At 37.0% G+C, this 14,043-nt stretch overlaps 1 protein-coding gene across 1 annotated transcript; it reads left to right on the top strand.

The window, feature by feature from the left end:
- The first annotated feature begins 138 nt into the window (after nucleotides 1-138).
- On the top strand, nucleotides 139-12,237 carry fkbp5 (FKBP prolyl isomerase 5). The gene is made up of 11 exons (XM_085274546.1): nucleotides 139-430; nucleotides 5,168-5,302; nucleotides 5,493-5,637; nucleotides 6,654-6,796; nucleotides 7,963-8,077; nucleotides 8,189-8,345; nucleotides 9,262-9,352; nucleotides 9,550-9,633; nucleotides 9,728-9,913; nucleotides 10,014-10,253; nucleotides 11,107-12,237. The coding sequence occupies exons 2-11, from the start codon at nucleotides 5,198-5,200 to the stop codon at nucleotides 11,206-11,208; spliced, it is 1,368 nt and encodes a 455-aa protein (XP_085130672.1). The 5' UTR covers nucleotides 139-430; nucleotides 5,168-5,197; the 3' UTR covers nucleotides 11,209-12,237.
- The last annotated feature ends 1,806 nt before the right edge of the window (nucleotides 12,238-14,043 follow it).

The following is a 14,043-nucleotide window of genomic DNA, read 5'->3' as shown; positions in this document are numbered from 1 at the left end:
TACAGCCGGAACATTGTGTTACTTTGTGGCTGCTTTCCAAGACCTGCCCTTAATTTTACTCTAAACGTCCTCCCACAACTCTACTCGTTTCGACCCCCCCCCCCCCCCTCTCTTTCTCTCTCTTTTCTTTCTCTGTGTGCTTCTCTGCCTCACTACCTCCCCGGTGTCATTTTGAAGTCTGAGCTCCATGTGGCTACTACTACACCGGCAGGTTTATCGTCACCGGCAAAGACGGAGATTAAAAAAAAGAGAGCGGGAAGGAGGGATAACTAGACTGAAAGAGCGCTGCTTAATAACCACATGGGCAGAACATTTAGTACCATGGATATGAGATGAGAAGGGCGGGCTTGAATTAGGTGAAAGAGACGCGCTTTTCCAATTTACCGACCGACTCGCTGAAGAAATTATTATTATCGGATCACAAGAACATGTAAGTGATTTAATTTACTCCTCTTTATTCTGCTGCTGACGGACTTAATTAAGGAGCTAATTAAGGCATATTCATGCCTGGCTGAGTTAAACTGACACTTGTGATACATCGTGAAGGTTTAGCCTTCATTGTATTTAAAGACTGCTTTTTAAAAACACACACACACACACACACACACACACACACACACACGCACAATAAAGGCTGATAAGGCACTGTGTGCGCGCGCGCGTGTTTGTGGGGGGTGGTGGGGGTTAATAGGTGAAAGTGTGTGTGTGTGTGTAAATGTGGCACTTAGCTGTGGGTCCCTGTGGAAGGGAAGGATGAGGATAACAGTTTATATCTAGACTACGTGGAAGCCTAGGTGTACCTACATAAATTACAGGTTGTGTAACTGTTTCTGAGAATTACACCAGCAACTCTGGCGCTCGAGCATTTATTTTGGAGCACTTAAACATTACAGGATATGATGGTGGCCCCTTGAATAACTTCAAATACACGGGCGTCCCCGCACGGGTAGTTTGATTTGAGGCTCAAGCAGAGGTGGCCTTGTAAAACAGAGGCTGAGGCGACATCCCAGAGATGAATCAAACTGCCTCAAGGTAGATACGGAATATAGATAAACTGGTTGTTGTTGTTTTTTAAAAGCACTGAAATTTACGATATATTGTTTTATAAAAAAGGGGGGTTCTCTGTTACCTTTTAACAAAAAAAATCGATTTTTAAGGTTTGCAGTGTCAAATTTCGCGTCAAATCTATTTTTGCCAGCATTTTCAAAAAGTCAACTCCTGTCGCTTTTTAAACTCTGCAAAGGGTTGTTGGGTGAAAGGGAAAAATCCCGTATGTCAAACAGTGCTTTGGTTCAGGATGTCTGTTTGCCATGCACATTGTGTACTCACACGTTCACATATTAATCAGCAGACTACGGATATGAGGCAGAACGTACAGATAGGCTGAAGTGTGTGTGTCTTTGTCTTAATGTGCTCTGTTCCTGTATTCCTCTGCAAAGTAGCTGTACATGTAGTCTACATGCCATCATCTCTGTGCTGTCACTGCTTGTGCAATGTTCCTCTTTACATTGTTAGATATAGTTGGATATTTATCATAAAGAAAAAGCAAAAGCTAAAAGGGTCAAATTGATAGAACACACAACTTTTACTTGAAATGATGCTAATATATGTCTGCATTCACCTACTTGTTTTACCCTATTTAAATCATATGTTAATCTAATTGTAAATATAGGTTCTGTTTGACTTGTTTAAATCACCTTGTTTTGGTTTAAAAATTGAAACTGGGCTGTACGTGAGGGGGTCTCAGATTGGTGAACACCGACAGGCTTTGCCAGCGGGGGAACTGTGAATAGAAGGAACATTGTGTACAGACACACAAATGCACACACACATGCACGAGATACATCTAAAACCAAATCCATCAGATATCAAAGACACAAGACAAGATGCTGCTAATGAGGGATGGACAGTTTTTGGTCAGTGCACAAACACTTTGAGGGGAGACACAAGGCTGAAGAACCAGAACAAACAGTGGAAATGTCAGTAAAACAGATCTTTATGGTTTCATCTTGTGGTTTGAGGCACTCAGGTTGCGCCATAGTTTACGTTTCCTAAGATCTCATTTAGTATGAGGTCAATTTCTTTATCGGTATTCAGTACACTGGACATGTTGCTTATTGCTGAGACTCAGACCAAGTGCTGTTGCTTAATGTTAGTTTTTGCAGGCTCTTTGTCGCCACAGCAGAACATAACGTAAGACAGGGCGACTGATGGAAAAATCGAGAAAACTGATGCAGGGTAGGCGAGCTGCTGCTCCTCTCCAGTAAAACAACATGCCACCCGAAGAATGGTTATTGCCTCAAATAAAGTCTGTGGAAATTTTAGAACTGTCGTCTGATCAGCAGCTGTGTCCTTGTCACTGCATCCCTCACGTTACTCTGAATGGACACTTGCACTTTTTATTTTGACTATTTGAAACAGTCTGTCCTGACAGCCCTACCTAAACTTGAGCTAGAAACGTGGTGCGATGTGAGAAGATTTCTGCTTGTGACATCACTGAGATAATCTTGTATCTTCAACATCTCTGCTTAAAAAACAGGCGATACAAAGGTTGCCTTCACATAAAATCCCCTTTCTCACGGCTTCCCAGCATACAGTCAGCAATCTAATCATCAAAAACCAAAGCAGTTGAAGTCAAATATTTTCTTTATTTGCTCATTCTAAAACAAATATGTTTACATTTGCTTGTCAGTGGGAAAAATATAAATTTCAAGTATATTGCGCAATACGTTATTGTGCTGCTCAAAGATTCGCTGCACTGTAGAAGGCTTATTTAAAAATAAATAAATAAAGGAAAGACCTTAATTATGTTCAGATGAAGTATAACTCTATGAGTCCAAACTGGCTTGATACCAAGAGGCCATTTTAGCTCGAAATGGTATACTTCTACATATAAAAACATTTTAAAGGAAGCGTTTTACAAAGGAGATGCAGCACTGTGGTGCAGCCTCGGCAAAGAAGACCACCGTAACGACCCTTCTCCCCCCACATACCCTCATAAAAATCAGTTTGCCACTGCATTAATTGGTTTACTTGACCACCCATTAAACAATAAATAACACCATAGACAAAAAAACATGTCTTAGTGTTTAAATGACAAAGGATTGCAATAAATACATAAATTATTCAACAATACTCTGTTAGAGATTCTCTCACATTAAAAAATACAGCTGTTGTTCTTTGCATGTGGGGCTTCTGTAATCTAACTACGGAGCCCCAGTGAGGCGACGGTTCTATACTATACTCTACACTTCTCATTCTTTGACCCTACCTAAGTAGCTTTGAATGATTCACAATTCCTTATTTATGTCCTTATGGTGGGGCCATTGGCGCATCTCCAATGTTCAACCATATAAGAGATGTCATACTAAGCCTGAGCTTTTGGTGTTTTACAGGCATTACTTGCACATATGCTCATCTCATTTTTTTGAATCTTTAATAGCCATTTGTATGAGAGAAACTAAGGAAAAGCTTAATAGGTCTCCTTTAAGAGAGTTTTATAGTTATCACTGCAAAATGTGCCAATAGGAGAGCCTAATTAGAAGCTTCTCTTTTTGTTAGGAGACCAAAGGGTGTTTGCTTAGTTTGCCTCTCTGGACAGTGTGTTTCTGAGTGTGGTAAAGCCCCCAAAACGTGCTAGCCTTAGTAACATCCCTAGCACAATGATATGTGAGAAAGTGTTAATGTGTCAACAGCTGCATATGATAACAATCACCAAACAGTGTTTGCCAACATGCTTAACATAACTATGTGGCCTTTTTTCAAACAATGTCAACATTATTGTGCCAGAGGAGATGGTAGTTTTGTGTATGGGGGAAGCAGCATGCAGACAGTGATTGCTGCTTTGATGAGAGAAGCAACATGTCCAACATGTCATTACAGTTTTTATGGGTCTGGCAAAGCTGCTATTGAAATTATTGCCAGCAAGCCTTTCATCAGGCTGAATATTAAGTGTTTTTGATATAGAAAGGTTTTTTTTTAACAGCAAGTTTATTATTTGTAATTTGCCATCTTTATACTTTTGAATTTAGCCAGTTTACGTATTTGGCTGCTTGTGTTTCCACATTTTGTTAAAACTATTTTTGTCCAAATCTAAAGTACTTTGGTATGAAGAAACCGAAGCTTTGTATCGTCTCTGGTTTAAAACATTTCCAATAATCTTTGAACTCTAATATTTTCGGTTAGGTATCAGTGCTTGTACTGTCAGCAGCATAACAGAAATTCACATGACACCTAGTTGTGTGAAATTTTTAATCTGACATCGATGCCGCTCTTGATTCACAAGAGACAATGTTTGAGCTGTATCACATTACCAGAGAAAGCCAGACAGTGTGGGGCCTCATGTTGTGATATTTTATTAGTGTATCACCTCAGATCCTTGACTGAATTCAACACTTTTAACTGTGTCATCATAAACACTGGGAAGATCATGTGGCTGTTTAGGATGCTGCAGGTTTAGCGTTGCGGTGTGTGTTTCCCCTGTGCATGTGAGGCTTTTAGATGGAAGGCTCTGCTATGTTAAAAAGGCTTTTTTAAAAATAAACAGTAAAACTATGCGAATGTGGTTCTGAAGAATTCATTTTGGTGTCCAATAAAAATCCAGATGTGTTTATATATTTTTCCAAGCACACACAAAGGTCATTAAGTAATGGTCTTGGAGATACACACTTTGCGAGTACTCCGTGTACTCTGTAAGTACAGAGCGTGCTACAAAATAAAATGAGTGAAGTGAGCAACTTGCTGTTTGCTTTCACTTAGATTCACAGTTATGTAATTACTTTATCTGTTGGGGGGGGGGGGGGGGGGGATCAGAAAAGGTGCCATAGCCTGCAAATGTGTTTCTCTTAAAGCTGGGATCAATGATGATGTGGATGCTGCTAACAATAACTGTAAATGTATTTCTTGTACAAGATACTGATTTAGAGCATGTGTCCCTAAAATAGCTTCAAGTTATATAAGGTGAAGTAACAGTAATATTCGGTGGGTGGATTATGGTGATCACATTGATATTTTTATCCTATATCCTGATTTTTCTAGCCCTGCTCCGCAAATTTGATCTATATTATGCATAATTTTCCTGTTTAAACATGAGATGCAAGGAAATTTAATGACCAAGCAGTCAGTCAGATAGCTAACATCTACGCTTGTGTGTTTGTATCGTTGGCAGTGTTATACTATCGGTTTTCCGCGCGCAGAAATGACAACTGATCAGGATTTGCCAATGGATCACCAGTCAGCCACAGCCCTATTTGCTGCAAAGGGCATTGATGTAACAACCAATAAAGACCAAGGAGTTATCAAGGTATTTACAATACTGTCATCATGTGACTGTTGACATTCATTCACAAGTAGGACTCATTTTTCCACCATATGGAACATCATGTTTTTTTTTATCTGTTCCCTTTTAGATCTAGGAGTTATCTTTTTTATTTTCTTTGTTAAATGGTAGAAGCTTTTATTGTTAAAGGAGACACTTGTCTTTCTTTCTGCAGGTTATAAAGCGTGCAGGGGTAGATGGAGACAGGCCCATGATTGGGGACAAAGTAATGGTTCACTACACTGGGAAACTGGTCACTGGGAAGAAATTTGACTGTAGTCGAGAGCGCAAAGAGCCCTTTTGTTTCCATGTGGGCAAAGGTAGGTGACTGGCATGACTGTCTCTAACTGTTGATAAATTAAAGGTAAATGCAGTATTGTATTATATTTTGCTACCAAGGAGCCAGTCTTTGTAATTCTGTACCTTTAAGTAGTTTCAACCAATAGTTCTCCAGAATTTTGGAAGGTCTTTCAAAGATGTTCATGATGTATATTTCCTTCACTTATTTTCAGTCCAGTCCTTTAATTTACATAAAAAATTCAACTACTATGCCAGTTTGAGAGGCATAGTAGTTTTGCAGCAACACACTACTGAAAACTTGCAACCCAATATCACAGCAAAATGTATAATTCATATGTCGGTCCACCGTATCCATTTCACACTTTACTTTTTCAAAGCGTGACATGGACGTGCATACAGAAGTCGCAGTACCAGCAGGGGGAGATAATATACTTAAAAGCAAGAACTAGCTAGTGAGTAAGGAAGGTATGAACTGTATTCCAGGGCTCTTAATTGCCACTAATGATTAAGGTAGGCGGGCAATACGTATTTACATGTAAATGTGTTAGCAATGTCTGTTTAAACACTTTCCTGTGATTAATTTCAAGTTGGACTGAAATAAAATATCTTCTGACGATGCATGTCAGATCCTTGTATTAACTCCCACATTTGCTTAATTTAATCAGATTAGTTTACCTAAGCAGTATATATGGAAAGATGCAAGGCTCTCCATTTCACGCGAAAACAAAATCAGCCTGTCAGAACTTTGATTTTTTTACGCATTAAAAAAAAAGACATATAATTTTAATAAGTAAGCTTTAGAGATGCTGGCTGATTTGTTGAACTCTTTCAGTCTTTAAGCTAAGCTGGATATTTTATATTTACAAATATCAACATTTTCATGTAATCCTCAGCAAAATGATCGGTTTGAAATGTGTGCAGGAAAAATTGTTGCTTTAAATTTATATATCTGAATGATGTAATATAACCTTTGAACTTATCGAACGAGCCAACAAAGTCTTGTTTAATTGTTTAAATATTTTTGATCTACTCACAGGACAAGTCCTCAGGGCTTGGGACATTGCTGTGTTGTCCATGCAGAGAGGAGAGGTGTGCACACTGCTGTGCAAACCCGAGTATGCTTATGGAGCTGCTGGAAATCCTGACAAAATTCCTCCCAGCTCTTCAGTAGTATTTGAGGTAGGCATGTCACATTAGCGCTGTCATTTGTGTGACGCATTAATCCAGCATTGCACTGAGGGCCTTAATTTAGGAGCATGTCTCTGCAGATGGAACTCGCTGGTCACAAAATTAACTTGTCTATTTTAATCCCCCTCAGTCATACAGCCAGCATAGTTTCATATACCACCTTTACGAGTGTGTTTGGGGCTCAGTGACACTACAGTTCAGATCTTCTCTTTCCTGAATAATCAGTGTTAAGTATAATTTAGTTTTCTGATCTGCTTTTCATGTTGGCCCCATTAAATGCAATATATTCATGAAAAAGGATTGTTTTACTCTCCCAGTTGGTGATTCAACTCAGTTCAGCTTTCACTTTGTAGGCTCATCAAATGTTGCTTAAGCAGACATAATCAGCTAATAAATTTATCAATATATGTTTTTTATTTATACCCTTAAAAGAGAGTATAAAGGATTATAAAAAAACATTACCAAGTTTTGCTCTCATTGAAAAAAATACACATACACTGAAAAAGTATGAACTACTTCAGTATTTAGCACATATGAGAGAGCTGGATATGCACTGCGTAGAATGCTCCACATTCGGTGGTTTTCTGGTTGTTCATATTGTTTCACGTACTCAAATTGTGTGCACATGTCTGGTTTTCATGTGCACAGGTTTTGAGACTACTGGGACATCATACTTAACCCCAAACCTGACAGAACTTTGAAGTTTGCATTCCAGCCAAACACCAAGAGAGACTTGGGTTTGCAGATGTAGTTAGTTATCCTTAAAATACTTGAGCATTTATAATTTTTTAAACATATATATACAGAAAAAGTTAAATTTAATATTCTTTCCCAACTTTAAACTGATCTACAGTGAAATAAAACAGATAAAACTGATGTTTTCATACGTGAGACTTGGTTTTCTTAGCTAGCTGGCTAGTTATGACATAGAAGGCATAGAAACAGTATGTGTCTGGTTACACAGTGTACTTGCTTCATTTCTTATTATTTCATTACCATAAGTCATTAATTTTTTTATTTTCAGTGATAACTCCTACTTATTTTTAGTTATGTATTAATTCACCTCCCACACCTACTGAAAGTTCTGCAGAGCTGTAATTTTGTATTTTGCGTTGTCCCACCATTTGTATAGTGATGGCATTTCTATGTTCACACAGTTGGAGCTAATTAAGTTTGAAGGCGAGGTACTTACAGGCGATGGTGGAATTGTGAGAAGAATAAAGGTCAAAGGGGAAGGTTACACTAATCCCAACGATGGATCAATTGTGAACGGTAATGACATGATTTGTTTGTTCATCAATAATTGGCATTGTGCCAGGTTGATAAACAATCTGTATAGTAATTGACAACATCATAGATTAAATTGTGCCCTGTGTCTCACAGTGCACCTGGAGGGAAGGTGTGGTGACCGACTGTTTGACTGCAGGGACGTCAGCTTTATTGTTGGTCAGGCTGAAGATAAAAGCATTCCTCTGGGAGTGGACCGAGCCATGGACAAGATGCAGAAAGGAGAGTGCTGTTTACTTTACTTAAAACCAAAGTAAGTTCCTAACAAATGTAAAAATGTCATGTCACTTTGTTAATGAAATACAATCAGTAATTAGTTATGTGCGCTTTGTTTATTATTATCTCATGAAATTTTTATTTAAGGTGTCTTAACTGTAGGACTGTAGGTTCCTTTATGATGATAACTTTAATTTAATTATTTTATATCTCATTTTTATTTCATAAATATCAAAGCTATTAAAGCTTTTTTTCATGTAATTTTATTGTATTTTTCAATATTTCTCAATAATTTAAAAAAAAAAACAATATTAGTGATAAACATTAAATATAATGAAGTCACTTATCAGCTAACAAAGGAAGAAACCTTAAAGGAAATATTTTCTCAATATCTGGTTCAGAGCTCTCTATTTTTGCAGATGTAAACAGACTTTTCACTGATATAATAAAATCTTTCTTTTACACTATTAAGGTTACAATTACATACAACATTTGCATTTTTTTGGTTTATTTAAACCTTTCCATTAAGTACTACACACCATTTTTTCGAGCATATATGTCAGTGCATATCATACATATAAGTGTGTATGTTCTGTATGTTCTGCAATTGATTTATATTTATTCGAAACACTCAAAATATATGCCCTGTATCCATATTCAACTTCACTGAAAGCAGTTGTCCAATGATATCATTCAGAAATTCAGATCTAAAAAAAGTTAAATAAAATTCCTTTGATGTCATTTCAAAGGGTTTGTGTGTTTATTAGAAATGTTTGATGGTTATAGCATGTGGGGAATTTTCAGCAGCAGTTTCAAATCATGTCACAAATTGGAGCTTGAATGTCAAGTGGTTCGGGTCAACTGTTGACACAGATGTTGGTATGCAGAAATGGCATGCTTCAAAATAGTAATTATTGGTTAGTATAATCAGGTGGTCATTTATATGCTTACAGGTATGGTTTTGGAAGCGAAGGCAAACCAGAATACAAAATAGGACCAGACAAAGACATCGTATATGAGATTACTCTTAAAGACTTCCAAAGGGTGAGCACTAGTTTCTACATAATAAGATGAGATGAGACTGGAATAAATGTTGTTTGACAAATGTGTTTAAGTAAATGGAATAAATGTGTTTAAGTTTAGTTGGAGGCAAACTTGATCTCATAGATTTTATAGACATATTTTCAGTTCACTAACTCCAATTAAAAAAAGTCATTATGCTCTTTCTGTGTTTTCACAAGGCTAAAGATTCCTGGGAAATGGACTTGAAAGAAAAGCTAGATCTGTCTGCTGAAGTAAAAAGTAAAGGGAATCAGTATTTTAAGGTACAGCTCCTGGTGCTCACTCAAGCCAGTAAATGATTTATTTATTTATTTTTAGATCTTAGATTTATAAAGATATATTCTGTTCCTTCATCAGGCAGGGCGGTATTACCAGGCAGTCATCCAGTACCAGCGCATCATTTCTTGGCTAGAGATAGAGTATGGTACCGGAGACATGCAACAGAAGAAGATACAAGATTATATTCTGACTTCCCACCTTAACTTGGCCTTGTGTTTCCTGCGATTAAAAGAGTTCACACAAGCAGTGGACAACTGCAACAAGGTGAGCTGATGTCTGCCCATCTCCTGTACGTGTAGCTGATGAATGTTTAACTACTACTATACTATTACTGTACTGTTCATTTATTTTGTGTCCGTTAAAGGTCATTGAGCTTGATGAAAACAATGAGAAGGCTTTGTATCGTCGTGGGGAAGCCCGGCTCCGCCGCAATGAGTTCAGCCTGGCCTTGGCAGACTTTCAGCAAGTACTGCAAGTCAACTCAGCAAACCGAGCAGCTCGTGCTCAGATTTCCATTTGTCAAAGCAAGATTAAGGAACATCATGAAAAAGACAAAAAGACCTATGCTAACATGTTCCAGAAATTTGCAGAACGGGACGCCAAGGTCTGTAGACAAATTTAGAAAGTCAGCATGACTTGTTTTTGTGTTTTTCTCTTTTCCTTTCCTTTCTTTTTTCTTTTCTTTTCTGACATGTTTATGATCCTTTCAAGTAAATGTACTTAAAAATACTTAAAAAAATAAGTAATAATAATTAATAATAATAATGTAATTAATCTAACAAATATTCATATAGCCCCATTTAAAACACTTTTTTTCTGATGCTTTCCTGGCACCGATAGCAACTAAACTTCAGAACTGTTAGAAAGTGGGGAAGACAATTTTACATTTTTCATCTTTTAAGGACAACCACATTCTGTCACACCTGTCAAAACGTTTGCATTTACAACTAGTTTTCAGCCATTTCGTATTTCATGATGTGAGATACTCGTGCACTCTGAAGACATCCACCACTATGTGCTAGAATAATGTCAGAATGATTTGGTGTTTACTACACGAGCCATAGATTTAAAAGTTTTACATTAGAAGGATGTTTTAAAAAATGTTTATGTTTATTTATTTGTAAAATTGTCTGGCTGGATTGTTCATGTACTTCTTCAATGTTATACTGACCTCTAGTGGTTAGGTTGATTCTTTCACCCATTGATCTCTGTTAAAGTAAGGTAAAATGCCATGTGCAAAAAAGCAAGATTACATAACAATATTAACTGCATGTATCTAAATGATGATGTCAGTTTATGCCATTGGACGACACGGCCAAACTCACTGGCTGTGTAGAGTCCATGATTAGATTTTTCTTTTCACAATATTTCTATCAGTTTTCCTTTATAGGAAATTATCTTAATGTATATTTTTCAGTCATTTGCAATTCAACTGAAGCCCTGTATCTTCTGAACAGACTGGGAAGACAAAGAGAAGGCGGGATGACAGTGCGAGGACCAGCGTCAATGGTGAAGTGAGCATTAAACAACGCCGGAGGAGTCAGGAATGCCCGTCGTAATGGGGACATTTGAAAGGGATAAGAGAAAGCCTCTTTTTGCTTTCCAAGTCCAGGGAGCAGAGGCAAGAATGAAGATGAAAAAAAGCCTCCAAACTAAACCCTTTTTTTTATCCCAAAATCCAGCGTGACCATTCCTGCATATAAAGCAGACTGTAAGCAGGGACATTTGCAAGCCAAACAGCCTTTCCCCTGTCACAAGGACTATTGAACTGCTGGAGCGTACCTTCCAGTGGAGACAGAAACATTGAGTTAAGACTGGCAAACACTTTTAGCCCTCACCTTTTATCCTGAAAGAATATATTTTTATTTTCCTCAAAATGCAAGAAACACAATTACTTTGTCCTTAGGCTACTGTGTTGAAGTGCCTCCACAGTGTTTCTGATTGTAAAACCACGTTCATGATCTGTATTTGTTTTTAAGCCTGTTTGGAGCAGCTGCATGCATCACAAGGTGTTTTTGATTCAGACTTGAACTTTGCTAATTTTATATGTGCAATATGTACCTTTGGTGTAACAAGTCCTGTTAGTATGGTGAGTTAAAAAAACAAACAAAAACAATAAATTCTGTATTTTTGCTTTGGCCAAAACTTAATACTGTCATAAATAAAATAAGCCGAAGAAAATCCTAGTTGCTTTTCTGAAATGTAAAATTTACTGTATTTGGTTATTGCGTGTAACTTCTGCTTTCTGTGAAGCCAAATTAGTTTTGGTGTTTATCAACACCTGCAAGACTTTGGCATGGAGTGCCTATTTTTACATATAAAATTCAAATTTAGCTTTTGTGTTTCGGGCAAGAATTATTTATTTTCCTAAGATGTGTCTGAAAGTGGTCATGCACTAAAATAATTTATTCCTGTTTTGAGGTATTCTTAAAGACATGAGTCAAAGACACTTTGGTATTGTAATTGATCAAGTAAAAAAAAAGATGACAGGGAGAACTTCACAATTTAAGTCTGTTTAACTGATGGCAGCTGTAAAAACATTAAAGGCGAAATAATCAAACTGTATATAAAATTGAATATTTCTCCTACTGAGCTTGAGTTGAATTTAGTGAATAAGGAGTCAGTCTTTCTTCTTCTGGTGCATTCATCATATTTTCTGACCTGTTTACTCTTATCAGGCTAAAGGCATAACTTTTAGAGCACATAAAATCATAATTTAGAAGGTAAATACATGAAGCATTCATTTTGCAGTCTTTTTCACCATATAGAAACGTATTTTTTAGAATGTGATCAGCTATGTTGGTGCAGTCTGGAAACAGGTTTTTCTTTATCTCGACAGTGTGAATGTGTATCAGACAACTGTCCACTTTGGTAACTGTAAAACCAACACTGTTTTCTTTTCATAAAATATCTGGACAGAGTCTGGACAATAATATTGAAATGTTTTATAAACATTGGCTGGTTCAGAATGAAAACCTTAGCTATCTTAAATATGTTGTGTAAAACAATTACCTGTATGTGTGTGTGTGTGTGTGTGTGTGTATGTGTGTGTGTGTGCTAGTCTATATTATTGTTGTGTGGTTTGTAAGCAGATTGTTGCTAAATGTTTTTAACTACTGCTGGCTCTAAACATTTAAACAGTTTGTGCAGTGTTGAATAGTAGTACTTTTTTCTAGCTTTTATAAATTGTACATCGTAATGTACGTACTATTTAACCACACTTTCAGCTACATCTGAAAGATCTGTAGAACTTAGAAGTGCTGGAGAAATTTTGGCCTACAAGTGAAAAAACAGTGGCTTGGCTAATGTGAGATTAGAGATATGACATAAAATATGTTCATATGTATTTGGAAGATCGTTGCCATGTAGACATAAGATATATTTTCACACAAAACCCCCGCAAAATACATATGGTACCTTTGTTCATGTGTTCTTCATATATATATATATATTTTTTTACACTCTAAAACCAAACAAATAAATAAATTAATTAATCTGTTGTATTCAAATAGACAGATCATCTTCTAGGCCACTATTTTATAATCTAATTATATTTTTAAAGAGCACATTGATAAATAGGGAGACATTTTTCGTTGAGACACTATTAATCAGATTAATCAAATACACAGTTAACGGCCAGTCCATTAGGCACACCTCCAAATATGGGGTTACACCCACTTTTGCCTCCAGAACGGCCTTAGTTCTTCATGGCATAGATTCAACATGATGTATGTATTTTTATATTTGAAATTTAGAACAAGTCTTTGAAAAAGATCTATCTAGCCATCCATTTTCTTAAGCTTATATCATTGTGTGTCACAGGGGGGCCCTCTGAATGAGGGTCACCAGTTTATTACATGGCTTGAAAAAAAGTCTCAGCAACATTAATTATACACCTGGCTTTTAACACGTTTCATCACCTACCTGTTGAATTCGGGTCCAGTTTTCACACAGTCTGAGCTCTGTACAGATAAAAAAAAAGGAAAAAGCTGTTTTATATTCAATAATGGTGTCCAGGCACTAAAGTGGGACAGTAATCTTTTGTGTTAGAAGCTTCTGTAGATTTGTTTTTCTGTGTGGCTGTGGCCAGCTAACCTGTGTTAGTTCTGAAGGTTACCACTCTTTCAGCCAACTGCAGTCTACAGTATATAGGCAGATAATATGTGAGCCATTAGAACTGCTAACCAACCCCTAGGTGGTACTGGTAAGACCAGTATAAAGGATAAATTTGGCTTTAGCGTTACTAAAGAGTGTTAAATTCAAACTGATGACTCCTCCTAAAGCTCTTCTACTGTAGAAGCAAGTCCTGTAGCTCAGCAGCTGTGCTATAATCTACTGTATACGGGTACTTTCTGGGGCAGTTGTCTAAAGGAAATTTCATTCCAGTGGTACTG

Source organism: Mchenga conophoros, linkage group LG5 (assembly GCF_057382185.1).
Source record: "Mchenga conophoros isolate Kocher_MC1m ecotype Shallow Benthic linkage group LG5, M_conophoros_male_GT1.1, whole genome shotgun sequence".
Lineage (NCBI taxonomy): Eukaryota > Metazoa > Chordata > Actinopteri > Cichliformes > Cichlidae > Mchenga > Mchenga conophoros.
The sequence above is the reverse complement of the archived record's forward strand: the minus strand, read 5'-3'. Positions and strand labels throughout refer to the sequence as shown.